Below are 25,323 nucleotides of genomic sequence, written 5' to 3' on the forward strand. Positions count from 1 at the left end.
GAGAAGTCTTTGAGACATCACAGAGTCACGGAAAGTGCCTCATCTTGAACTTGGCACTTGATTATTTTGGTTCTCTGTTTGACATGTGAGTCAAGAGACTTGACTTTAAATACTGGATCCACCTGTATGATTCTTGGACAGTCAGTTTCTTTTTTCTTGGTCTCAGTTTCCTCATTTATAAAGCATGGGTATGGGTGAAATTAACTACTCTGAATGCTATTATTCCTCTATATTCTAAGGTCATAAGATCATTGATTTAAACCAGAAAGAAACCCATTGGACATCATCTAGTTCTAGTAATTGAAGACAAAAACCTATTTGTCCAAATAACCTACATTTCTGGGACCTTGAACCTGCAGGAAATCTAAGATGTGTGTGTGTGTGTGTGTGTGTGTGTCTGTGTGTGTGTGTGTGTGTGTGTGTGTGTGTGTGTGTGTAGGAGCTGGAGAAAAAAGCTAACTATGGAAACATAAGACTTAAATTTTTTTTTAAGAAACATAAGACTTTTTACTCCAACCCTTGGATATTATTCGAAAGGAACACAGAAAGTTTCTGACTACTTCACAGGGACATATAGAGCATGGGCCTCTCCTGACCATGCTGCATTGAAAAGCAGTAGGGGTGAGGTTTGTCAAGATTACAGTAATGAAAATGGCTCTCAAGAAACAGTCAGAAGACCCACAGGATTGAATACTTTTGTACTTTTAACATAAGTGAGTTTTCTCTCTCTGGCCTCAATTCACTCACCTAGAAAATGGAGAATTTGGACTTGATGGTCTCCAATGTTCCTTCCTGACTTAAAATAGAAAAGTAAAAGTGAACTAAAGGGATATTGTAGCCAACGTTTATATCACACTTTAAGGGCTGGCAAGTGCTTTATATTTATTGTCTAACTAGAGTGAGGTGACTGCTTTTATTAACCTCATTTTACATAGGAAGAAAATGAAGAACTGATAAGTTAAGCAATTTGCTTAAAATGATAGCAAGCATTCATATCCTGCTTTAAGATTTATGAAGCATATTTAATCTATTGCTTTCTTGAGGAGGGGAGAAAGAAGGGAAAGAGGGAGAAAAATTCAGAACGCAAAATATTGTAAAAACAATTGCTGAAAATTATCTTCACATGTAGTTGGAAAAATAAAATATTCAGAAAAAAAGATTTATGAAGCAATTTGTATATAAGGTCTCATTTGATTTTAAAAGCAACCTTGTAAGGTAGGTCTTATTATTATTCCCATTTTATGGATGAAGAAACTGAAACTGAGCAGAGGTCAATTTGCCGAGGGCTACCCAGTTAGGAAGTATCCAAGGCAGGATTTGAACTCACATCTCCTTGACTTCAGATTCAATAAGCAATTCATTGGAGGCCAAATTGCCTCCTAATATGATGTCTTGGTTTTAAAACTTGAAGTCTTCAGGGATTTGTCATTTTATTAATATGGGTCTCTTTCTCATGCTAGAGATTTCAAATTTTCTGTAATGCAGTAGAGAATTCACAATTATTGTCATGGCCAAAGTAATCAAGTTCATGTCCTCCAACCAAGATGGCAAGGACTCTCTCTGAATGTAACCAGTCATTTTATTAGTCACCACATCTTTTATCCAAGTCTTCCCAGCTTTGTAGCATCTAACGGGTATTGGTTTTAAGAAGGATGGGGGCCTACAGACAGAGAAGTGTTTTGTCTCTCTTGTCCATGGGAACAAGTCATAATGTCCCAATTTTCCCCTTTTCAAATCATAAAGGAACTGACGTAACACTCTCTAAGTAGTTATGTTTGAGAAAGGCCAGGTGCAGGCTATCTCCATTTTAATATTCCATGATCTTTAAAACATGGACTAAATTTGACTTTTACACAGTGGAAAGAGCCCAGGCTCGAGAGCGAGAGAGGACATAGATTTAAACCCTGCTTTTGACCTTCTGTTTGTGTAACCCATGGCACTTAACTTCTTGGGACTCAGTTTTCTCATCTGTAAAATGAGAAGGTTGGACAACATAGTCTTTGAGGTCCTTCTCAGCTCTTAAAAAAAGAAAAAGAGCCAACGTGATTCATAAAGAAATGTGTATTTAAATACTTAATATATCTGTAAAAATAAAAACAATTAACAATTAATTAAGAAAAATAAAACAAAAACAAATAATTAATAAAGAAAAAAAGGAAAAAGTAAAGAAAATCTTAAAAATCAGAACTAAGGGGCTACAAAGTGGTATAGAGGACAGTCAGGAAAATTAGAGTTCAAATACACTTGACCCTGAGCAAGTCACTTAATAACCTCAATTATCTTGCCAAAAACAATCAGAAATAAAAGTGGTCTGATATTCTTAACCATCATCACATTTATAATTCCCATTGCTTTCAAGCCAGGAAGGCAGGCTTAGACAGCTGATAAATAGCAAATATCAAGCCAACCCATCCTGAAGAGTCTGTTCAGCCTTTGTCCTGTTCCCATCAAATCTTGTGGTTGAAAGGCACTTCAGAGACTATTTAGCTCAGAAACTCTGAATGAGAGATCGTCCCTTTGAGGAAAGAGCCTCAGTAAGGTTAGACTATTAGACCATGATTCTTTGAGAAAAGGGACTGTTTCTTTGGATCCCCAGCACTTAGCACAATGCCTGGCATATAGTAGATGCTAAACAAATGTGATCTCACTGACTGACAACACTTGAAGGCTGCCATTTGCATAGCTTTAAATAGTAGCTTTGTATTAAGACTAAATTCACCAGCAAAGTTTATATACATATATATGTATGTATGCGTGTGTATGTATAATTCATACTAACAATGACAATTATTTAAATGTGAAGAAGAAGACTTTTTCTTCAAACTCTATTCAATATTTTCCTAATACATTTTTCTGAAACGTGGCATGGGACAGTGGAAGAAAAATTAATCTGCATTCAGAGGATCTGAGTCAAGTTCTCGGTCACTTACTCCCTGGATGCTGGGAGAGCTCCACAGACTTTCTGCATGTTAATTTCCTAGAAAATGAGCAGATTGAGTCTCATGATCTCCAAGCTTTTTACCTATTTTATATCTATCATCCTTTGAACCTTCCTTACCTCTGAATCTTTGCCTACAAAACTGCTCTTCCCAGAATTCCCTCTCCCTCCTCTCAATTTAATTCTTATTCATCCTTCAAGTCTAAAGGCCATTAATTAGATGGGGTGGTGTCTAAAATGCTTGACTTGAAGTCAGAAGATCTGAGTTCATATCCACCTCAGATGCTTACTTATCTATGTGAGTCATTTCACTTATCCCAACCTCAATTTTCTCATCTGCAAAATGTGGATAATAATAGCACCGACCTCACAAGGTTATTGTAAAAGTCAAATGACATCACCCTGAAAACTTAATCCTTATTCCACTTCTGTCTTTGATGATAATATGAATACTGGTTATTATTATTATTATTATATGTAGTCCAAGGGTAGGAATTGTTAGTAACCATTTCAGTCCACAGTCATTGCTTGCTCCTCTGAATTCCTCTAGGTATCTTTATCTCTCTTGGGTATTTGCCAAGTTCTACCTTGCATTTGGGTCTGGGTCTCCTTCCATTGGGTTGTGAGCCTAGTGAAGATCAGAACCAAATGTTCTTGTTCCCTTGTTATATACACTTTCTCAAGGACTCTGTGAGCTGGAATGTTACCTTGAGAGAGTATAGTATGCTGAAGAGATCCCTGGACTGGGAGTTAGGAGCCCTGGGTTCGCCACTCAGCTATCTCACTAATTTTCTGCATGGCTGTCAATGTATATTTTGTCCCCATGAAGATCCTCTCTAGATCTCAGCTGTGTCCTAGTTGAGGACCCTGAAAGTCCCTTCCAGCTGTGACATGATTCCATCCCATGTTCTTTGTCTCCCATCTTTCCCACTCTCCCCCAAACCTTACTGCCCATCATCCTTCTCTTTGGGAATTCCAGATGTGGCCTGCTGCAGGTTGGAGACAGAGTACTGTCCATCAACAGCATTGCCACGGAAGATGGCACCATGGAGGAAGCCAACCAGCTCCTGCGGGATGCAGCACTCTCAAACAAAGTCACCTTAGAAATTGAGTTTGATGTAGCAGGTAACCTTATTATTTAAGCATGCTTTTGAAAGTGGGCCTACTGTGTGTTAGACTCAGCAGGGGGATCAGATTTTCTTCCTTCTGGTTTCCTAATGCCTTTCATCTCTGTCCCACAAACCTACACCCCCTGCCTTCTCCAGAGGTGCTCTCAGGTGCTCCCCAAAAAGAAGACTACAGCTGAGAAACTTAGAAAGTTTATTTTTAGTTTCTAGCTCCAGTGCTCACTCTCTGGGTGGCCTTGAGCAGATACCAAATCTTTTTGAATCTCAGTTTCTTCATCTGTAAAATGGGGATAGCCAAATTCTGTCCTGTCTACCTCACTAATATTCCAGGCAACATTGAATGTGAAAGCACAATGGAAATAGATATACATGAACTGATTTAAAGGAGGGTGGGGATGGGGAGAATAAGCATTCTAAATGCCTGTTGTTTTCCAGGCAGTATGCTAAGTATTTCACTGATATTTTCTCATACACAACAATTTTATATGGAAGATACTATTATTTGACAGATGAGGAAACTAAGGTCAAGAGAGATTAAATGTACCAGAGTACCTAGCCAGTGTCTAAGATAGGATTTGAACTCAGCTCTTCATGACTCCAAGTCCAGCTTTCTATCTAGCTTCCAAATCCAAGGGTATATTAGTATTTCTACTATATAAAACTATCTCTGTACTAAAAGGAGTGGCACAAAAAAGGGTGTGGAACTTCTTATCTGTTGACCAGCTATGTTAAATCATACAGTTATCCCATGGGGGTGGTGCTCTCCCTTAAGGGAAAGGCACATTCTTAGTGCTCATAGCATTCTAGACCCCAGCTTTGAAGAGCTTAATATAGTCTCTTGGCCTAACAGCTGGTGAGGCAGCTGAGTGGATATTATTAGGCTGGGTGGATTCCATGTCAGTTCAGTGCCATTGGATAGGTAGGAGATGGTGGATCACCCCATGGCCACAGAGGGGCCTCATGATGTCACTAGCCTACATGTGGGTACAACAGTAAGTATCCTGGAGGAGCAGATTAGGGAGACCCATAAAGCCTCTGGAGTATCTCAGCTTTCACTCACTCATTCAACAAATATTTATATGTATCTACTATGTGTCAGGTACTGGGGATACAAAGATGAAAGAGTCTTTCTCCTCAAGGATTTTATATTCTACTTAAGAGGGAAACAATATGTACACAGATAAATAAATACAAACTAATTTTGTACAAAGTATCATGGTAAAATTAGCAATGGGAGGAGGACTGTCAGGATAAGTCTTCTGGAGGAAAAGGCACTTGGGCTGAGACTTGAAAGAAGCTAGGGATTCCAAAAGAGGGAAATATAGAAGGGTGAATTCAAGATATAGGTTTAATCTTTATAAAGGCATGAAGATGGGAGATAGAATGTCCTGTACAGAGAGCATAAATGGGACAATTTGACTAAAATGTTGAGAGTACAAACTTCTCCCTACAAGGAACACAGAACATTTTCCATGAATCCAGAGTGGGTCACACTCAAATCCTATCCTCCCTCAGGTAATATTCCACATTTGTGGATGATAACTACTAGGAAAATAATATATGAAAAAAGTTGATAGAGTTTAAGGAAAAACTTCCTAATAATGAGAGCTGTCAAGAAGCTAAATACATGGTGACACACAATAGTGGGTTATCCATCCTTGGGGATTTTCAAGGACATAATGGTTGGCCACATATAAGATACATAAAAAGTGAATGTTTGGGGTTTATGGGTTAAATTAAATGGCTACTGAGATACTATCTCCCTTCTGAAATTCTTTGAGAGTTTCAAAAAGAAGATGAAAAATGAGGCCAAAAGCCAATAAAGGGAAATTTAGCCAGAATAAATGTAAAGTCTTCCATTTAGGCCTAAGAAATCAATTTGTTCAAGTGTAAGATGAGACAAATATGGCTTGATAGTAATTCATGTGAAAAAAAGAATCCTTGGGATTTCAGTTGCCCATGGGCTCAGTATGAACTACAATGTGAGCTGGAAGCTTATTTGTATTTTTTTTTTAAATAAATCCATCTTAGACTAACTATATAATGTTGTTCTACTATGATCACTGGTCACACTCTGTCTGGATTGATATGTACTGCTCTGGGACTGCATTCTGAAAAAGATATTAACAAGCTGAAATAAATCCACAGAAATGTAAGCAGAATGGGGAGAAATCTGGAAAACACAAGGGAGACACTTGAAGGGCCTGGATATATTATATTTATTAAAGTCATTGGACAAGTCTAGTCCCTGTGTTAAAGTGGGGGCAGTGAAAGCACTCTTATCTATCTGATAAAATATCTAATCAGAACTGGGGAGAAGAATGAGCAGGAAGCAAATCTTGACTCAACATAGGCAAAAACTTCCTAGCAATCATATTTGTCCAGGGATAAAATGAATGACTTTTATAGTGGTCTGTAGGCAAAGATTGGATGACCCTTTGTTGGAGTGAGAGTGGAGGAAATTCTTAATCAGTTAACCAATTATGGGTTGAACTGATTGGTTTTCAGCCCTTAGATTCTATGATTCTATAAGTCAATTCTAGTGCCAATATGGAGACCTATACCAAAATCAATGTCTCTGACTGATCAAACAACTAGGGAAAAGGTCTAGAATATCTAGAGTTCAGACTCACTGGGTATTGGATAGGGTTGGAGTAGAGAAAGGAGAAGTGGTCTGTAAGACTTCTAAGCCTTATTTTTCAGAATCCTCACACTCAAAGTTTAAATGATTGAATAAAAGAGAATTAAAGAGGCTATATTACAAGGGGGCCTTTTTGAAGGAGCCATCCTTCTTGAGCCAATGTTACATGTAAGCAAAGTAGATAGGTGATTATATAATGGTGTTTGTCAGGGCTTGTAAGGTCCAAATAACTATCTAACTGATCTGTTGGAATCTGAAATTCCAACATTGCCAAGTACCCATTGTTTTTAGGCTAATTCTTTATGGGCTTTAGTTAAAATGCAGATATTAACTAGGAGAGCTAACATATCCTGCCATTATCTGCCAATGATATTTCAGCTTAGATTACTTTTGGCCATAGCTAGTGGCCTCCTCCCACCTCTCAGATCTCCAGCTTCCTTTAAGGTTTAGTTTAGCTTATGTGTCTCCCCTTCTTTTCATATTATCATCTATCTCATTGTCTGTTTCCATGTTTTATGTCCTCTCAGTAGAACATAAGCATCCTGAGGCAGAGACCATTTTGCTATTTATCTTTGTAACACAGCATTTAGCACAATACTTGGTCTATAACATTAATATTTTTTGGAAGTGAGAATCAGTTTCCATTTCTGTAAAATGAGATTTCTAGACTTCATTATCTTCAAGATTCTTCCCAGATTTAAAAACAAAACAAAACAAATAAACAAAATGCAAGAAAACCTTGGAGCCAGAAGTCAAGGTGGTCTGATTTTCTTGCCTAGAGGAGGTCTTTTAACAAACATTCAAACTGTCCTGTCACATAGTCTGTATCTTTGTTTTCCAGAATCAGTAATCCCAAGTAGTGGCACTTTTCATGTGAAATTACCCAAGAAGAGAGGAGTGGAGCTGGGGATAACCATAAGTTGTAAGTATCCCTTTCCTTTTTCTCCTACACAAGTAGGTTGGCATAAACTGGAGTGAGCCAACTCTGTTTCCAGAGCTAAATCCGATCTCCAATCTGTCATCTGTGGACTTAATACTACGATTGTCACTGCTGTCACTACAATTCAGAAAATATTTTCCTCCTGGGAAGGATGCTATAGTTATCTCATTCAGAATCTCTAAAAGATTCAGGATTAGAAAGCAGCTGGAAAACTGTGAACAACAATTATCAATTTAGTGTTTTAATAGACAGAAATGGCAACCACTTGCCCACTGAGTGATCAACAGAGAATGACAAGAGAAATTACCCCAGAATCTCAATCTCCTTCCATCTCTCCCTCAATCTTTTTCTTTCTATATCTCTCTCTTCCTTTCTATCTGCCTCTATTTTTGTAGTCCCATCTTCCTCTCTTCTTTCATTTCCTTTGTTTTTATGGCTTATGAATCTGCATCTCTCTATTGCTGTTTCCTTCTCCTTTTTCCCCCCTAACTCTGTTTCTCCTCCCTTCAATTTCTGGGTATCTTTCTTTACTTTCTCTCTCTTCCTTTGCTCATTTATCCACAACCTTGATCAATTGTGATATTGAAAGATAGTATTCCTTTATTGTATGTATGAAGGATCATTTAAAATGTCTTGTTCTTTGTGTATTAGATGAACAAAATTATTATTTCCAGTAAAAAGATGGAGGGGGGGGGAGGGAAGAATCCCTTCAAACTTGTCCCCAAACTGATATTTAGAAAAAATTATGCTTGGCCCTTGATTGATTTTTTTCTTTTAAGATTGTAAACCTAGACAGAAAGCAGGTTCTCCTATTTTATCAGAGTAAAGGGAAAGCAGTTCATTGGATCCAGAAAAATGGAAAGGGGCAATCACCCTAGATGCAAAAGCAATGGGGAGCAGTAAGCAGGGAGGAAAGAAGAAGTATAATCCCTTTCCTGGTTTTGCCCTTTCTTTCTTGCCATGAGCTTTATTTCTTTTCATATCCCCTTATTTCCTCCAGTCCCTCCTGTGTAAAACCTGTGCCTTTTATAAACTCCATGAGGACAGAGATAATTCAATATTTTTATCTCCTCCAGCTCATCTTATTTTATAAAATAAAAACTCACAGAATAGCAAGGAAAGGATTCTAAAGCTCATTTTGTCCACTAACCCTCTCATTGTATAGCCCAAGTCAGTGCTTTTCCCCTTTTAGATTCTTAAAAACAAATGTTTGAATAAATGGACTCTCCATCTTTCATCTCTGCGCCTTTGCCCTGACTAATGCCAGTGCCTACAGTGTTCCCCCGCATGCACCTGACTTTTAGAATCCCTGCCTGCCCTCAAGACTCACCTCAAACAATACCTTCTGAGGAAGTCTGTTCCTGGGTCCACACCCCACCAGACTCAGCAGCTAGTAGCTGCCCCTTCGCGGCAAAGATTGTTAATCTTCTTCATATCATAGACTCCTTTAGCAGCCTGGTAAAAAGCTATGGACTCTTCTGAGAATATTTCTAGATGCATAAAATTAAATATATATATGATAACAAATGAAAATAATTATATTAAATTGTGGTTATCAAGTCATTAAAACAAAAACAAATGGACCCCGAGTGGATCTAAAGCCCAGATTCTTAAATTGTGGGTTGTGACTTCATATGGGGCTCTTATAACTGAATGTGGGGGTCATGAAATTATGATTTGTTATCAGTAAATGTTTGATTTGCAAATCTATTTTATAGATTTATATGTTCCCAGGATCATGTACAAATTTCTCAGGTGAAAATGGGTCACAAGTGGAAAATGTTTCAGAAGCCCCAGTATAAAAGTATCCCCAGGTATCTGATTAATCCTGTCATGCAAGTTTGGTTGCTTGCTTCGAGCTGCCCTCCTTCCCCTCCCCATTCCCCTGACTGGGTCCAAGCAGCAGGACTCTGAAAATATCAAATGACATCCCTATTTTATCTCAGAGTCAATATCCGGTCTGTAGAAAAGTTATTAACTTCACCCTGAGCTAGAGAAAAGGAATTTGATGGCTGATCAGATGAAGGAATGCATTTTCCCTGCTCAGACTTTATGGGTCAGAGGAACAAAGGGTCAGCTATGAGACTTGCCTGTTAAAAAGGATAGTATTCAGGATGGGAGTTCACCTTAAGGCATGAGTTCAATGATACTTCATTCCATAGAGTTGGAACAAATTGTTGTTAGGCGAGACAGTGGATGGAGTGATGGGTTTATAGTCAAGAATATCTGAATTCAAATGTAGTCTAAGTAACTTGATCTCTGTTTTCTTCAAGTCCCCTTATCTGTAAAATGCAGATAATAATATCTACCTCCCATGGTTGTAACAATTAGATGAGATAATAATTGTAAAACCCTTAGCACAATATCTGGCATATAATAAGAGTTCTTACTATATATATATATATACTTATTATATATAGTAAGAAGTCTTACTATAAATGTTAGCTATCATCATTAACAACAGAGGACATTGACGATAATGAAATTTTTTTTCTGAATGACCACCCGCCATTTTTAAGAACTTTAGTGATTGGATTAGGATTTGATAACAGTGGTACATCCTATCAAGGACTGCTGAGATGTCCAGGGCTCTTTGTCTTTGCCTTAAGTAGCTGCAGATTTCAATGCCTCTAAAATGTATGTACCTGATTTTTGTGTTTTTGTTTATTTGTTTGTTTGTCTCCTTCACCAGTATCAGATTGCTGCCTGCCATTTGTGGGATTATAAGGATGTATGCTGCTAGGAACGAATGTCTTTTTCCCACTAGTTTCTAAAAATATGTTGCTTCTACTCTGTTGGAACTGTCTCCCAAATAAAAGAATAGCTATTCCCTAAGCTTTGTTTTCTTTTTAGTGTTCGAATGAGACTCAGAGACCCAGACCCCCTCATTTTACAGATGAAGAGACTGAGACTGAAGGAAAATTTTCATTCAGATCTTCTAATTCCAAAGCCAGTCTTCTCATCACTGTAACATTTTCTTTTCAACCTATCAGAATCTATAGTTATCATCTTCCCTACAAAAACTACCTTCCACACAAGTTCTATCTTTCTGTGAACAGCATTACGGAGATATCCTTGACCCTTTGAGGCAGCTAGATGGCACCATAGCACACAGAACACTGGAACTGTAGTTGTGAAGACCTAAGTCCAACTCTGGTCTCAGATATTTATTAGCTGTATTACTCCGGGCACTTAACATCTGCCCACCTCAGTTTCCCCAAGTGGGGCTCATAACAACACCTACCTCCCAGGATTGTTGTGAGGATCAAATGAAATAATATTTATAAATTGTTTAGCATACCTGGAACATAACAGGTGCTTAATAAATGCTTGTTTCCTTCCCTTCCCCAGATTCCTCTCTCTCACTCTCTATATCTAACCAGTTGCAAAGAACTGTTCATTTTATCTTCATAGTATTTTTCTGCTCCATTCTCTCTCCTCTATTATTTATATTAATACAATCCTAGTTTAGCCTTTCATCCCCTCTTATTAACATCATCATGAAAACCTGCTGATTGGTATCTCTACCTCCATCCCTGCCTCTTTCTTCATTCTCCACACAAATGATACAGTCATCTTTCCAAGTGCTCTGGTCAAAGAGAGTCACTCCCCTTCACAAAAGCTTTCAGTGACCCCAGTGAGAATCAAACTGCTTTGAAGATAAAATAAAAACTCACAGAATAGCAAAGAAAGGATTTTAAAGCTCATTTTGTCTATCAACCCTCTCATTTTATAATGGTGGAAAGATCCTGCAAATTGTAAGGAATAGAGTGAGGCTCTATATACTGTGAGAGTCTATACCGAGTCTATATACTGTGAGATCTTTAAACTCTAAAAATGAGTTTTTCTTCTTCATGCTTTACTGAGGAATACATGAGAAAGGAATGAAGGAACCATTCTTTCTCATGACTTGGAAGGGAAGCAGTAAAGAATGTGGATTTAGAAGATGGGTATAAAGCCTATGCTCTGAAGTCTTACCCAAATCATTTCACCTTTGTGGACTTTCTTTTTTCTCTTCTGTAATCTGAGCATTGGATTAAATGCTCCTTAAGATACGTTTAAAATCAGATTTTGTGAGCCTACAATGTAATATGAGAGAGATGGACTGGGATGAGAAATACTATAATGCCAATCCTTTAAGGTGGGAAGACAACAACTCTCAGAGGTATGGGAAGAATGACCCTGGAACAAGTGGAGAGGTGGGGTGGCACCTAGTGGCCCATGCCAGTGAAGGTCCAGCTGCATGCCATCTTTAGCATAAATGCCATCAGGTGCCTCCTCCTCCTTTGCAAAATGAATTCCTTGTCCTCCTCCTGGCTCAGCTAAATTGTCCTCACTCTCTATTAGAAATGTTTACTTTTGTGAGTCGTGCTTTAGAGCATTCAATTTAATTACATTTCAATCAATAAGGAGATATATCTGTACCCACAAAGCCATTGATGCAAATGAGTTGCGGTATGTAACTCCTCTGAGGGAAATAATTCCTCAGTTTCTGACACCAGGCTTCCTATTAAAATCTCCAAACAGACTGACCTTTGGAGTTCCTTCATCCATCATGGTGCCCCACAGAGGGCATCCAGAGCCCAATTGGGGTGGGGTGAAGAACTGGGAAGCAATTTAGAAAAAGTAAACAATGTCATTCATCATCTTTAGCTCTGACCACCACCATCCCCCACCCACATGCTCCTGGAATGTGGTTTTCTCTCCCCCCTTCCCCAAACAAGTACTGATTTATGATGGCTTATTTCTAAAGTATAACTGAGTTTGATTTAGTAAGTACATATCGATCAAAATTTACTTAAGATCCTCTGAAAGGCACAATGGACTTTTCAAAGATAAAAGGAATCATGGTCCCTGCCTTCATTAAGCTTTTAGTCCAAATGGTTGGTTGCAACATATGAATACAAATATTCTCAGCAAAATGCAGAGTTTGAGAATGTATGAGAAAGTCTAAAGAAAGGGAGTAAAGTGACAGTTACATGGGGTGAATGTTGCTTTCAGTTTTAGAAACTATGCTCCCCTGAAACTTGGACATAAACAAATGAGGCAGCTTTTAGTACACTCATTGAAAACTGATGATGGAACTCCTATAGGAGGGGGAGAGACATGGGACAACAGTCTCCTAAGGAAAAGTTTGGATTGTAAGAAAGGAAGAGATACTAATGTGGAAAAGGAAATCAATGGGATGAGAGGGGCAACTGGCAGTATGGAAGAGAGCTATGTTAAGGAGTGCTGAAGTCAGTGACTTGGAAAAAAGTAGAAAAGGCAGAGTAGACATGATCCTGATGTTTGGAGTTCCAATGCCCAAAGAGACAACACATAAGCTGTTGCTCTGAGACCAAGAGGAAAATGAAGAGAAACTACAAGTGGTACCCTCTAATATCTAAGCAAAATTTGTCTACTCAAGCACCAGACCTCTAAACTTCAGGACCAGGTTAGTAGCACTCTCTGATCTCTGCACCAGTGCCTGGCTGCAATTTGTCATGTCACCAGATTTTCCTTTCACCTTGCTAGCTTTCTCTTTCACAGTATTAGCTTCTTTCTCTCTCTTTTTTAATCCATGATTCCTCCTAAGGCTTTCATCTCTCACTCCATTTTATAGATTCCCGTTGCTCTATTAAAGTAGGTGTGTTGGAAGCTGCTGGACTTGTTCCACAAAGTAAACATGATACATCTTCCCCCTTACAAGTGTTATTCATAGAAGAAAGAAAAAGAACCCCAAACTTGTCGAGCTTTATTAAATTACAGAGCATCCTCTCCCCATGCTTTAGCTAACACATTAGGTAAGGAATTGTTAAACCCATTTTATAGATAAGGAAATCTTGAGTCTAAGAGACATGGAGTGACTTGTTTAAGATCATATGTCAGTCTATAGAGTGTAAAGGATACCATCCCACCATTGCAAAGTAGAATTATGGCTGAGTCTACTTGAATGAAGAGAGAAAAGTCATTTTTAATAAGCTTCATGATTCCTTATTTGCAAATTAAGTCACAATACTTGAAAATGCTTATGTTCTTAAGGAGATGAAATATTGCCTTCCAGAACCAGCCTTTTTTTTATGGATTTTCTTAGCAAGCTTTATTGCCCCCAAAGAGAGCATAGCAACAGTTCTTAATATGGAAATCTTGAACTTGGTTGTTGGATTATAAAAAATATTTATTTTCATTTGGCTTGCAAAGGGGTCTATTGAGAGCAAAAAGTTAAGAACTTTTTGCACAAAGGGAAATTATAGGCATTCTCCCAGAATGAATCTCAAATCTAATCAGTCAACTTCATATGAATAAGTTTTTATTAGATGAACCTATACTGTCTATTAATCATGATACTGTACTGTCTTTCTTTGGCCTCATCATCAGGGGGAAATATAAGGAGAATGAGCTTTTATAAAGCACCTAGCTTATAAAGTACCCATGCCAGTCAATGTCCTAATCACTTTACATATGTTTTCTTTTATTTGATCTTTACAACAACCTTGAGAGGTAGATGGTGTTATTTTCCCCATTTATAATTGAGAAATCTGAGGCAAAGAGATTTAGTGACTTACCCAGAGTCATAAAGCTAATAAATGTCTGCGGCTGGATTTGAATTCAGGTCTTTTGCCTTCAGATCCAGTATTCTATCTATTGTGTCATCAGTGTCTCAGCATAATGGAACAACATGAGAATCTAGACTAATAGACTATCGGGATCGGAATTGTCCTTTGGACATTGTTAGAGTTGGAAGGGAACTTGGAACAAAGAATGTCAGAACAGAAAGTGATCTTGGGACATGGAATGTCAGAGTTAAATATTATCTATTTGAAATCTTTCGTTTTTGTTTTTGTTTGAGAGACTGTTAGGTGGTGTGGTAGATAGAGCACTAGTTCTGGAGTCAAGAGAAACTTAGTTCTGTGTAGCTGTGTGACCCTGTCAAGTCATTTAACCCCAGTTGCCTCCAAAAAAAGGAAGAAATCCTTCATTTTTACAGAGAGGAAATTGAGTCCTAGAGAGGGAGATTAATTTTCTGATGACCATATTCCTTGACGATATCAGGCAGAGCCTGTCTTAACTCTGTGCCCCGTCACTCCTTAAATCAGCATGCTTTTCCCTAGAATACAATTCGTTGCCTGCTACTACTCTTTCTCTAAAATACCAAAAGGAAATATCCGGCAATTCTCCTTCCTACAAACCAAGCCTCATCTGTAAGATTATCTTTAAAGGTAAAAGAACAATTATGGGCTGTAGAACAATCAATTACTAAATGTTTAAACATCTGGGAAGCTGTAAATTGGTTTTAAATAACTACTTTCTCGACATATAATGAACATGCCGTGGAAAAGAAACAACTCTCTCTCTTTAATAATTCAAAATACATGTGATGTCTCAAGGCAGCAGGTAGAGTTTGCAGAAGCAAGCCATGACTGGTGGTGTTGTCAGATGGAGTTAGTTTCTACAGTGATAGTCACAGCCTCTTCCAAAAAAAAGCCTGTTGAAGACTATTTGTTTTATCCTTTATAGGCTCTCTGAAAGTATCTTTGGTCCAATTCTACTATAGGATAAGATCATAATGATTGCCTTTTATTCCATCCTGTTTCTATGATTTTGGTCTCCTCTGCTCACTTTCTCACTAAATATTCTTTAATCCATGTAGTGAAAATCATGAGTATTTGGGATGGTATCTTTGATATAAAATATTAAGTAAAATTTTAAAGATCAATGTTATGTCTATAATGAAGACAACATTTCAATCTCTGATAATAGTCTATCTCCAGTACCTGTTATTGATTGAGTCCTCTCATATATTTTGAGATCTGTATTTGTAATGTGGTAGCTTGTTATCAGTCAATCCATGAAGGATAGAGAGCTTCTGATGTATCTTGCTAGGTTTTATGTTGAACAAATTCAACCATTTCCTAGCATAAGCGACATTGATTCCTGAGTTGGGGTTCCTTAGAGATAATTCTTTTGTACATTTAACTGACAGTGACTGGGTTCTTATTTGCCATCAGAAATATTCACCTTCTGCCTTCATAACCAAATCTGCCTGTTTCAGCCATTTGTGTGTGGTTGGGGTTTTTTTTGTTTTTTGGGGGGGCAACATATTTATGTCAAAGTCATGCAAATATTGCCATTGGAGGGCCTTTTGATTCCATTCATATGACCTGACAGTTTCATAGGCTCCATATAAAGAAAAACCACTGTTTTTGGTTACATTCAACAAAAACAATAATATAGAACTTTTATTGGCTTTTGCTGTTGTCTAATGAAGTGATACCTATTTGTTCCAAAAGTATTTTTACAGGTTTTTGACTTGTTTGTCTTATAGCCTAAGAATGATTATCAATCCTTTTCATCCTTTTTGAAGAGGAAATGTTCTTTTTTATGGCTTTTTTTTGGGGGGGGGGTGTCTCTTATGTTTCATTAACATTGCACTGGTTTTGGCTGGGATACTTTGTAAACTTATTATGGCCCATTATACACTTCTGGAACTGTATGTAAAAACTAGGATTACATATGAATTAAAATCTATTCTTCACTTCAGTTTTTTATTTCAGGATGTCAGTCTGGCTCTTAATATATTCAGCCACAACCTTCTCTTTGATATCTTAGTTTTCATTGTGTCTTGACTGGAAGAGACCAAGATATTTTTATTCCTTGGCTCAAGATAACCTTTGGATTCAAATTCAAAACGTCAGGTCAAAGCCTTAAGTCCTCATACATTAAGAAGTTTACATTTACCAAGTCCAAATGGCAGTTTGATATCACTGGAGAAAGTTTCCATATGATTAAAAAAACTGTTTAATATGTTTTTCTGTGAAGTTATATAGCTTGACATCATCCATATACATCAAGCAATTTGTGCAATGTATTTGGAAGCCATGGTTAGTTCTATTTGGGAGAGTCAATAAAACTTTAAGTTTAAGCAAAATCACATTGGATTGTGTCCATGAAAAATATGATATTTCCATTTATATTGTTTGTGACATTATTGTATTTTCAAAAGAGAATAATTTTCTATATTAGTAGTGCAAGAACAAGCCAGGAGTGCAGAACTGAGTCAAAGACTTTGAGATAACCAACAAAGGCAACATAAATGTTACGTTATTTTGGAGAAACTTATTCAATAATTACCAAATTGATAAATTGTTTTTTATCTGCCTGGGATTTTTTATTTTAAAATAACTTTTTAATTTTCCAAATACATGCAAACAGAGTTTTCAACATTCACCTTTGTAAAACCTTTTGTTCCAAATTTTTCTCCCTTGCTCCTGCTACTTCTAGATGTGAGCAATCCAGCACAGGTTAAACATGTGCAGTTCTTCTAACCGTATTTCCATTTTCATCATGCTGTGCAACAAAATTCAGATCAAAGAGGGGAACAAAAAACCATGCAGACAAGCAACAACAGCCAAAGGTGAAATTACTATCCTTTGATCCACCTGCCTGGGACTTTTTGACTCTTCAGAGAGTAAATTCAGAGAAAAATTTTAAAAAAGTTTGTAATCCTATGTGTTTGTTTGTATACATTTGAGAACAGTATTCTGAGAAGGGACATGTAGTCTTCACCAGCCTGCCCTTTGTGGTCCACAACACCAAAAAAGAGTTAAAAGCCGCCCTGTTGTTTAGGTCTTTCTGAAGTTAGTAAAGAGTTCTCTAAAATCACTATTGCCATGGTAGTGTTTGACATCTGTCTGGGGAGATTCCCTAATAACATTATCTTTTTTTTCTATAATTTTACCATGGCAACTGTTGTATGCAGGTCTTGAAATGTTTTTCCACTTTCTGCCCAATACCATGGGAAAATGCATATGTTCAAGATGCTTTCAGCTGAAACTGTATTGATATAATTGGTCTCTTAGTGGGATTCAGGCCATCATACTCAAAAAGGATTTTCTGGAATTCCAGTGTGTGTATACATCTCATTTTCAATGTGATATGAGATAGCCAATGCTGTTTTTATCATTTGTTTTGTTATTAAAGGTGATTTCTGAATTTGTCATTGAAAAACTTTACTTAGAGCCCTTGGGCCCTGAAGTTTTTCTCTCTGCAACTGGACCTAGGAGAGTTTTTGTTTTGTTTTGTTTTCTTTTCTTTTTCTGAGACAATTGGGGTTAAGTGACTTGTCGAGGGGGTCACACAACTAGGAAGCGTTAAGTGTCTGAGACCAAATTTGAACTCAGGTTGGTGTTCTATCCACTGTGCCACCTAACTGCCCTGAGAATTTTTTTTAAAAAAACACTCATCTTTTTTGTTCTTTTGTATATATTAAAATGTCTGTACCTGTGGATTGTTGTTAAGTTCACAGTAAAAATGTAAATTAAAACAATAAGTTTTAATGTTAGAATTTCAATCAACAGAAAGGAGATGGAAGAAAATAAGCCTTTCTTAAAATTCTTAAAAATCAGACCATAAAGGTGAACATTAAGATCAGCTCTATTAGAACAAATGGCCAGGAAGCCATAAAAGAGCAAATCATGGAAGCCATCTTGGCCAGGATGCTTTCACTTGCTCCTCCCTTTTGAAGGCCTTTCTTCCTGTGGTTGAAGGAGTCTGACCCATCCTATTTTCCTCTCTCCCTTGCACTCTCATGCTAGCTGCAAGCAGGAAGCCTGGAGAGCCTTTGATTATCTCTGACATCAAGAAGGGGAGCGTGGCACACAGGTTAGTGTCCTGGGGCACTGAAGCCAAGAGGAAGGGTGAGCAGCCACTATGCTTGTTCCCTCACATCTTCCCTTTCTTCCCCTAGGACGGGGACACTGGAGCCAGGGGACAAGCTGCTTGCCATTGACAACATTCGACTGGACAACTGTTCCATGGAGGATGCTGTGCAGATTCTGAGGCAGTGTGAGGACCTGGTGAAACTGAAGATTAGGAAGGATGAAGATAACTCAGGTACAGGAGGGTTCCTTAAAGCACTCTGGCCAATGGTCCTGATCCCAGGGTGCAAATGTACCATCAGTTAGACTGGTGTCTTGATTTATCAGCTGGGTTATGCTTGGGTAGATTAAATGTCCCCCATCTTCCATGATCATCTCACCACACCCACCCACACCTACCCACATACCCAGAGAGAGAGAGACAGAGACAGTGACACAGAGACAGAGAGGGGAGAGAGAGAGAGAGAGAGAGAGAGAGAGAGAGAGAGAGAGAGAGAGAGAGAGAGAGAGAGAGAGAGAGAAGAGAGAGAGAGAGAGAGAGAAGAGAGAGAGAGAATTGGATTCAGAAGGTAAAAATAACTCGGGAAGAAAATCAAAATTGCAAATAGTTCACATTCATTTCCCAGTATTCCTTCTTTGGGTGTAGCTGTTTCTGTCCATCATTTCTCCAATGAAACTCAGTTAAGTCTCTTTGTCAGAGAAATCCACTTCCATCAGAATACATCCTCATACAATATCGTTGTCGAAGTGTATAATGATCTCCTGGTTCTGCTCATCTCACTTAGCATCAGTCCATGTAGGTCTCTCCAAGCCTCTCTGTATTCATCCTGCTGGTCATTCCTTACAGAGCAATAATATTCCATAACGTTCATATACCACAATTTACCCAGCCATTCTCCAATTGATGGGCATCCACTCATTTTCCAGTTTCTAGCCACTACAAACAGGGCTGCTACAAACATTTTGGCACATACAGGTCCCCTTCCCTTTTTTAGTATCTCTTTGGGGTATAAGCCCAATAGAAACACTGTTGGATCAAAGGGTATGCACAGTTTGATAACTTTTTGGGCATAATTCCAGATCGCTCTCCAGAATGGCTGGATTCGTTCACAACTCCACCAACAATGCATCAATGTCCCCGTTTTCCCGCATCCCCTCCAACATTCATCATTGTTTTTTCCTGTCATCTTAGCCAATCTGACAGGAGTGTAGTGATATCTCAGAGTTGTCTTAATTTGCATTTCTCTGATCAATAGTGATTTGGAACACTCTTTCATGTGAGTGGTAATAGTTTCAATTTCTTCATCTGAAAATTGTCTGTTCATATCCTTTGACCATTTATCAATTGGAGAATGGCTTGATTTTTTATAAATTTGAGTCAGTTCTCTATATATTTTGGAAATGAGGCCTTTATCAGAACCTTTAATTGTAAAGATGTTTTCCAGTTAGTTACTTCCCTACTAATCTTGTTTGCATTCGTTCTGTTTGTACAAAGGCTTTTTAATTTGATATAATCAAAATTTTCTATTTTGTGATTGGTAATGGTCTCTAGTTCATCTTTGGTCACAAATTTCTTTCTCCTCCACAAGTCTGAGAGATAAACTATCCTATGTTCTTCTAATTTATTTATAATCTCGTTCTTTATACCTAGGTCATGGACCCATTTTGATCTTATCTTGGTATGTGGTGTTAAGTGTGGGTCCTTGCCTAATTTCTGCCATACTAATTTCCAGTTATCCCAGCAGTTTTTATCAAATAATGAAATCTTATCCCAAAATTTAGAATCTTTGGGTTTGTCAAACACTAGATTGCTATAGTTGACTATTCTGTCTTGTGAACCTAACCTTTTCCACTGATCAACTAATCTATTTCTAAGCCAATACCAGATGGTTTTGGTGACTGCTGCTTTATAATATAATTTTAGATCAGGTACAGCTAGACCACCTTCATTTGATTTTTTTTTCATTAATTCCCTTGAGATTCTCGACTTTTTATTGTTCCATATGAATTTTGTTGTTATTTTTTCTAAATCATTAAAATATTTTCTTGGAAGTCTGATTGGTATAGCACTAAATAAATAGATTAGTTTAGGGAGTATTGTCATCTTTATTATATTTGCTCGGCCTATCCAAGAGCACTTAATATTTTTCCAATTATTTAAGTCTGACTTTATTTGTGTGAAAACTTTTTTGTAATTTTGCTCATATAATTCCTGACTTTCCTTTGGTAGGTAGATTCCCAAATATTTTATGCTATCAACAGTTATTTTGAATGGAATTTCTCTTTGTATCTCTTGCTCTTGGATTTTGTTGGTGGTGTATAAGAATGCTGAGGATTTATGGGGATTTATTTTGTATCCTGCTACTTTGCTAAAATTATGAATTATTTCTAATAGCTTTTTAGTAGAATCTCTGGGGTTTTCTAGGTATACCATCATATCATCTGCAAAGAGTGATAGTTTGGTTTCCTCATTGCCTACTCTAATTCCTTTAATCTCTTTCTCGACTCTTATTGCAGAGGCCAGTGTTTCTAATACAATATTGAATAATAATGGTGATAGTGGGCAACCTTGCTTCACTCCAGATCTTACCGGGAAAGGTTCCAGTTTTTCCCCATTGCATATGATGCTTACTGAAGGTTTAAAATATATGCTCCTAACTATTTAAGGAAAAGTCCTTTTATTCCTATGCTCTCAAGTGTTTTTATTAGGAATGGCTGTTGGATTTTATCAAATGCTTTTTCTGCATCTATTGAAATGATCATATGGTTTTTGTTTGGTTGGTTGTTGATATAGTCAATTATGTTAATAGTTTTCCTAATATTGAACCAGCCCTGCATTCCTGGTATAAATCCTACTTGGTCATAGTGTATTATCCTGGGGATGATTTTCTGTAATCTTTTTGCTAATATTTTATTTAAGATTTTAGCATCAATATTCATTAGGGAGATTGGTCTATAATTTTCTTTCTCTGTTTTCAGCCTACCTGGTTTAGGTATCAGTACCATATCTGTGTCATAAAAGGAATTTGGTAGGACTCCTTCAATCCCTACTTCTTCAAATAGTTTATTTAGCATTGGAGTTAATTGATCTTTAAATGTTTGATAGAATTCAGATGTAAATCCATCTGGTCCTGGGGTTTTTTTCTTAGGGAGTTGATTGATAGTTTGTTCTATTTCTTTTTCTGAGATAGGAGTGTTTAGGATATTTACTTCTTCCTCTGTTAGTTTAGGTAAGCTATATTTTTGGAGGTATTCTTCTATTTCATTTAAGTTGTCGAATTTATTGGCGTAAAGTTGGGCAAAGTAACTCCTAATTATTGCTCTAATTTCCTCTTCGTTAGTGGTGAGTTCTCCCTTTTCATTTTTAAGACTAACAATTTGATTTTCCTCTTTCCTTTTTTTAATCAGATTTACTAAGGGTTTGTCTATTTTGTTGGTTTTTTCATAGAACCAACTCTTAGTTTTATTAATCAATTCAATAGTTTTTTTACTTTCAATTTTATTGATCTCTCCTTTTATTTTTTGAATTTCAAGTTTAGTGTTTGATTGGGGGTTTTTAATTTGTTCCTTTTCTAGCATTTTTAGTTGCAAGCCCAATTCATTGACCTTCTCTTTCTCTATTTTATACAAATAGGCCTCTAGAGATATGAGATTTCCCCTTATTACCGCTTTGGCTGCATCCCATACATTTTGGTATGAGAGAGAGAGAGAGAGAGAGAGAGAGAGAGAGAGAGAGAGAGAGAGAGAACCAGAAGTAAATCATTTCCTCCTTGCTCTCTGAAGGAAAAATTACTGGGTATGAAGTCCAAAGGGGTGTGAGTTTAGTCTTAATTTCTGTGGATGTGGTGATATTTCTGCTTTGCAATTTCCACAGTCTGTGGCTGACCATGTAGGGCTTAAAGTTAGGATAGGTTCAGAAGAGCTAAAGATGCAGTATCATAGAATCAAAACAGGTAAATTTATACATAGAGTATTATATTAAATGACTACTGTAGACCAGGCACTGTGTTAAACACTAGGGATATAAGTAAAAGCAAGCAAGAAAATCAGCACCCTCGGTACAGTACTGATATTTTAATAGGAGAAGGAATGATATATATGGAATAGCATAGGATGCTTATTAGAGTTAGGTGATCCAGGAGCTGAATCCAAAGTTATAATGGAGGGAGATAAGGATGATGGCCAAGGTGTGGGCCAATAGGAAAAAAAAAAAAAAAACTTGGAGCATCTATCAATGAGCCAATCAGAAAGCATTTCTTAAGCACCTACTATGTATCATACACTATATTGGGAATCTAAGATACAAAGACAAAAATTATTCAAAAATTGTGTAAACATGTCCTTTTCCTACTTTTTTTGGTGAACAGATTCAGTTAAACTCAATGAATTAAATAGAAGTTTTACTTTTTATTTTAAAAGTAAATTACATACAATACATTCTGGGTATCTGTTGTTCATAGAACTGGAAGGAACCTCACAAGTCACTGAGTTCAAGCCCTCCATTTTACACATAAGGAAACTGAGACCCCAAAATGTCACCAGATTCTCAGGCTCCAGAGTGCTACTTTATCGTGACTGACAGAACAAAGAAATAATACTACTTCTGAAGCCTTCTGCAGACATAGAAGACAGACAGAGCAAACACTTGCTCTTTCACCCCCAATCATAGAGCCATGACATCATCTCTTTGCCCACAATTAGCAGAGGACAAATGTTCTCTTTCAAAACCAACACTCATTATGAGCCTGAAATTGCTGCTCCCAAAACTGACCCTCACCCTCTTACTTCCCTCAATTGCTTCTCCAGTGAGTCCATTGAGCTCAGCCTTCCCTCACTTTCCCATCAGCACCTCTCTCAGCACCTCCTCTGAATGAAGAGCTCAGCCTTCCCCCACTCTCCCATTTTCACTTTCCATAACACTTTCCCCCAGTGAGTTCATTTCTCTAGAGCTCTACCTCCCTCTTCTCATTTCAGATGAACAGGAAACAACTGGTGCCATCATTTACACAGTGGAGCTGAAGAGGTACGGGGGCCCACTAGGTATAACTATCTCAGGGACCGAGGAGCCTTTCGATCCAATTGTCATCTCAGGATTGACCAAACGAGGACTGGCAGAGAGGTGAGGTCTGGGCCCCACTCAGGCCCCAAGATCTGGGAGAACAGGTGATTTGAGGGAGGATGCCTGCAAAGGCATCCCTGGGAGGGAAGGGAGGCAGGGTGAGGAGAAGTTCTCTGAGGATGGGGAAGAGCGATGATGATGATGATGATGATAATTCCCACCTATGATTTTAAAACTTTTTCAAATATAATTTAATAACACTAAAAAATCATTTATATTTCCCAATGCCCACCTTCCCAAGACGGATTCATTATTACAAGGGGAAAAAAAGGAGGAAAATTGTAACCATGTATTGCCAAATTCTGACATGGCATGTGATGTTCCACACTCCTCACCCTCCACATCTGCAAGGATACGAGGAGGTGCCTTTTCATATCTCCTTTTTGGACTCAAGCTTAGTCATTATAATTTTGCAGCATTTCATCTCAATTGACTTGTTCTTTCCATCCACATCATTGACTCATTGTGTCTATTGTTTGTGTGGTTCTACTTTCTTTAATTTACATCATTACATCTTCCCATGCTTTTCTGTATTCATCATAGTCACCATTTCTTACAGCACTCTTAATTTCTCTTTTAGGAATTTAGATGCTACACTACTTGGTGCATATATATTTAATATAGATACTTCTTCATTATTCATTCTACCCTTTAGCAAGATATAGTGCCCTTCCTTATCTCTTTTGATTAGATCAATTTTTGCTTTAGCTTGATCTGAGATCAGGATGGCTACCCCTGCTTTTTTGGCTTCACCTGAAGCATAGTAGATTTTGCTCCAACCTTTTACCTTTAACCTGCATGTATCACCCCGCTTCAGGTGTGTTTCCTGTATACAACATATTGTAGGATTCTGGCTTTTAATCCATTCTGCTAACCGCTTCCTCTTTATAGAGGAGTTTACCCCGTTCACATTTATGGTTAAAATGACCAATTCTGTATTACTTGCCATCTTGTTGACCCCGGTTTATGCTTTTCTCCCTTCTTACTCCCTTACCCCCTCCCTTACCCCCCTTCCCAGTATTAAGCTTGTGAGCTCCCCTTGCTTCTCACAGCCCTCCCTTTTTCAGTATCCCTCCCCTCCCCTTAGAGTTCCCCCCCCCCAACTTACCCCTTTCCCTCCCAGTTCCCGTATTCCCTTCCACTTAGCTTATTCCTTCCTTTTTCACTTTTCCCTTCTCACTTTTCAATGAGGTGGGAGAAGTTTCACCATAGATTGAATATGTCTAAAATTCTTCTCTTACTGCCAATTCTGAAAGCAGTAAAATACTCACTATTTTCATTCCTCTCCATTCTTTCTCTCAGATATACTAGGTTTTCTTTGCCTCTTCATGAAATGTAGTACCCCCACTTTCCCTTTTTTCTAGTACAATGTCCTTTCCTCAACTAGTTTCTAGAACAAGGTATACATGTATTTTTTATACATCTTTACAGCCGAAATATAGTTCCCAAGATTAATCTTTACCTTTTTAGATTTCTCTTGAGTTCTGTGCTTGTAGATCAAATTTTTTGTTAAGTTCTGGCTTTTTCATCAGAAATAGATGAAATTCGCTTATTTCGTTGAATGACCATCTTCTTCCCTGGAAAAAGATGCTCAATCTCGCTGGGTAAGTTATTTTTGGTTGCATACCAAGTTCCTTAGCCTTTCGGAATATCATATTCCAGGCCCTTCGATCCTTTAATGTGGATGCTGCCAGATCCTGGGTGATCCTTATTGTGGCTCCTTGATACTTGAATTGGGTTTTTCTAGCCGCTTGCAGTATTTTTTCCTTTGCCTGAGGGTTCTGGCATTTGGCCACTATATTCCTTGGTGTTTTGATTTTAGGATCCCTTTCAGTAGGGGATCGATGAATTCTTTCAATGTCTATTTTACCTTCTGTTTCTATGACTTCTGGCAGTTCTCTTTGATAATTTCCTGGAAGAT

At 37.7% G+C, this 25,323-nt stretch overlaps 1 protein-coding gene across 1 annotated transcript in view; it reads left to right on the forward strand.

Moving 5' to 3' along the window:
• The window catches only part of GRIP2 (glutamate receptor interacting protein 2), a 179,593-nt gene that overhangs the window by 98,698 nt on the left and 55,572 nt on the right, over nucleotides 1–25,323 (forward strand). Inside the window, exons 13-17 of the mRNA XM_051970539.1 lie at nucleotides 3,918–4,063; nucleotides 7,548–7,628; nucleotides 18,221–18,287; nucleotides 18,373–18,518; nucleotides 23,258–23,402. Coding sequence (XP_051826499.1) covers nucleotides 3,918–4,063; nucleotides 7,548–7,628; nucleotides 18,221–18,287; nucleotides 18,373–18,518; nucleotides 23,258–23,402 — 585 coding nt within the window. The remainder of the gene's footprint in view (nucleotides 1–3,917; nucleotides 4,064–7,547; nucleotides 7,629–18,220; nucleotides 18,288–18,372; nucleotides 18,519–23,257; nucleotides 23,403–25,323) is intronic.

Source organism: Antechinus flavipes, chromosome 1, assembly GCF_016432865.1.
Source record: "Antechinus flavipes isolate AdamAnt ecotype Samford, QLD, Australia chromosome 1, AdamAnt_v2, whole genome shotgun sequence".
Taxonomy (NCBI): domain Eukaryota; kingdom Metazoa; phylum Chordata; class Mammalia; order Dasyuromorphia; family Dasyuridae; genus Antechinus; species Antechinus flavipes.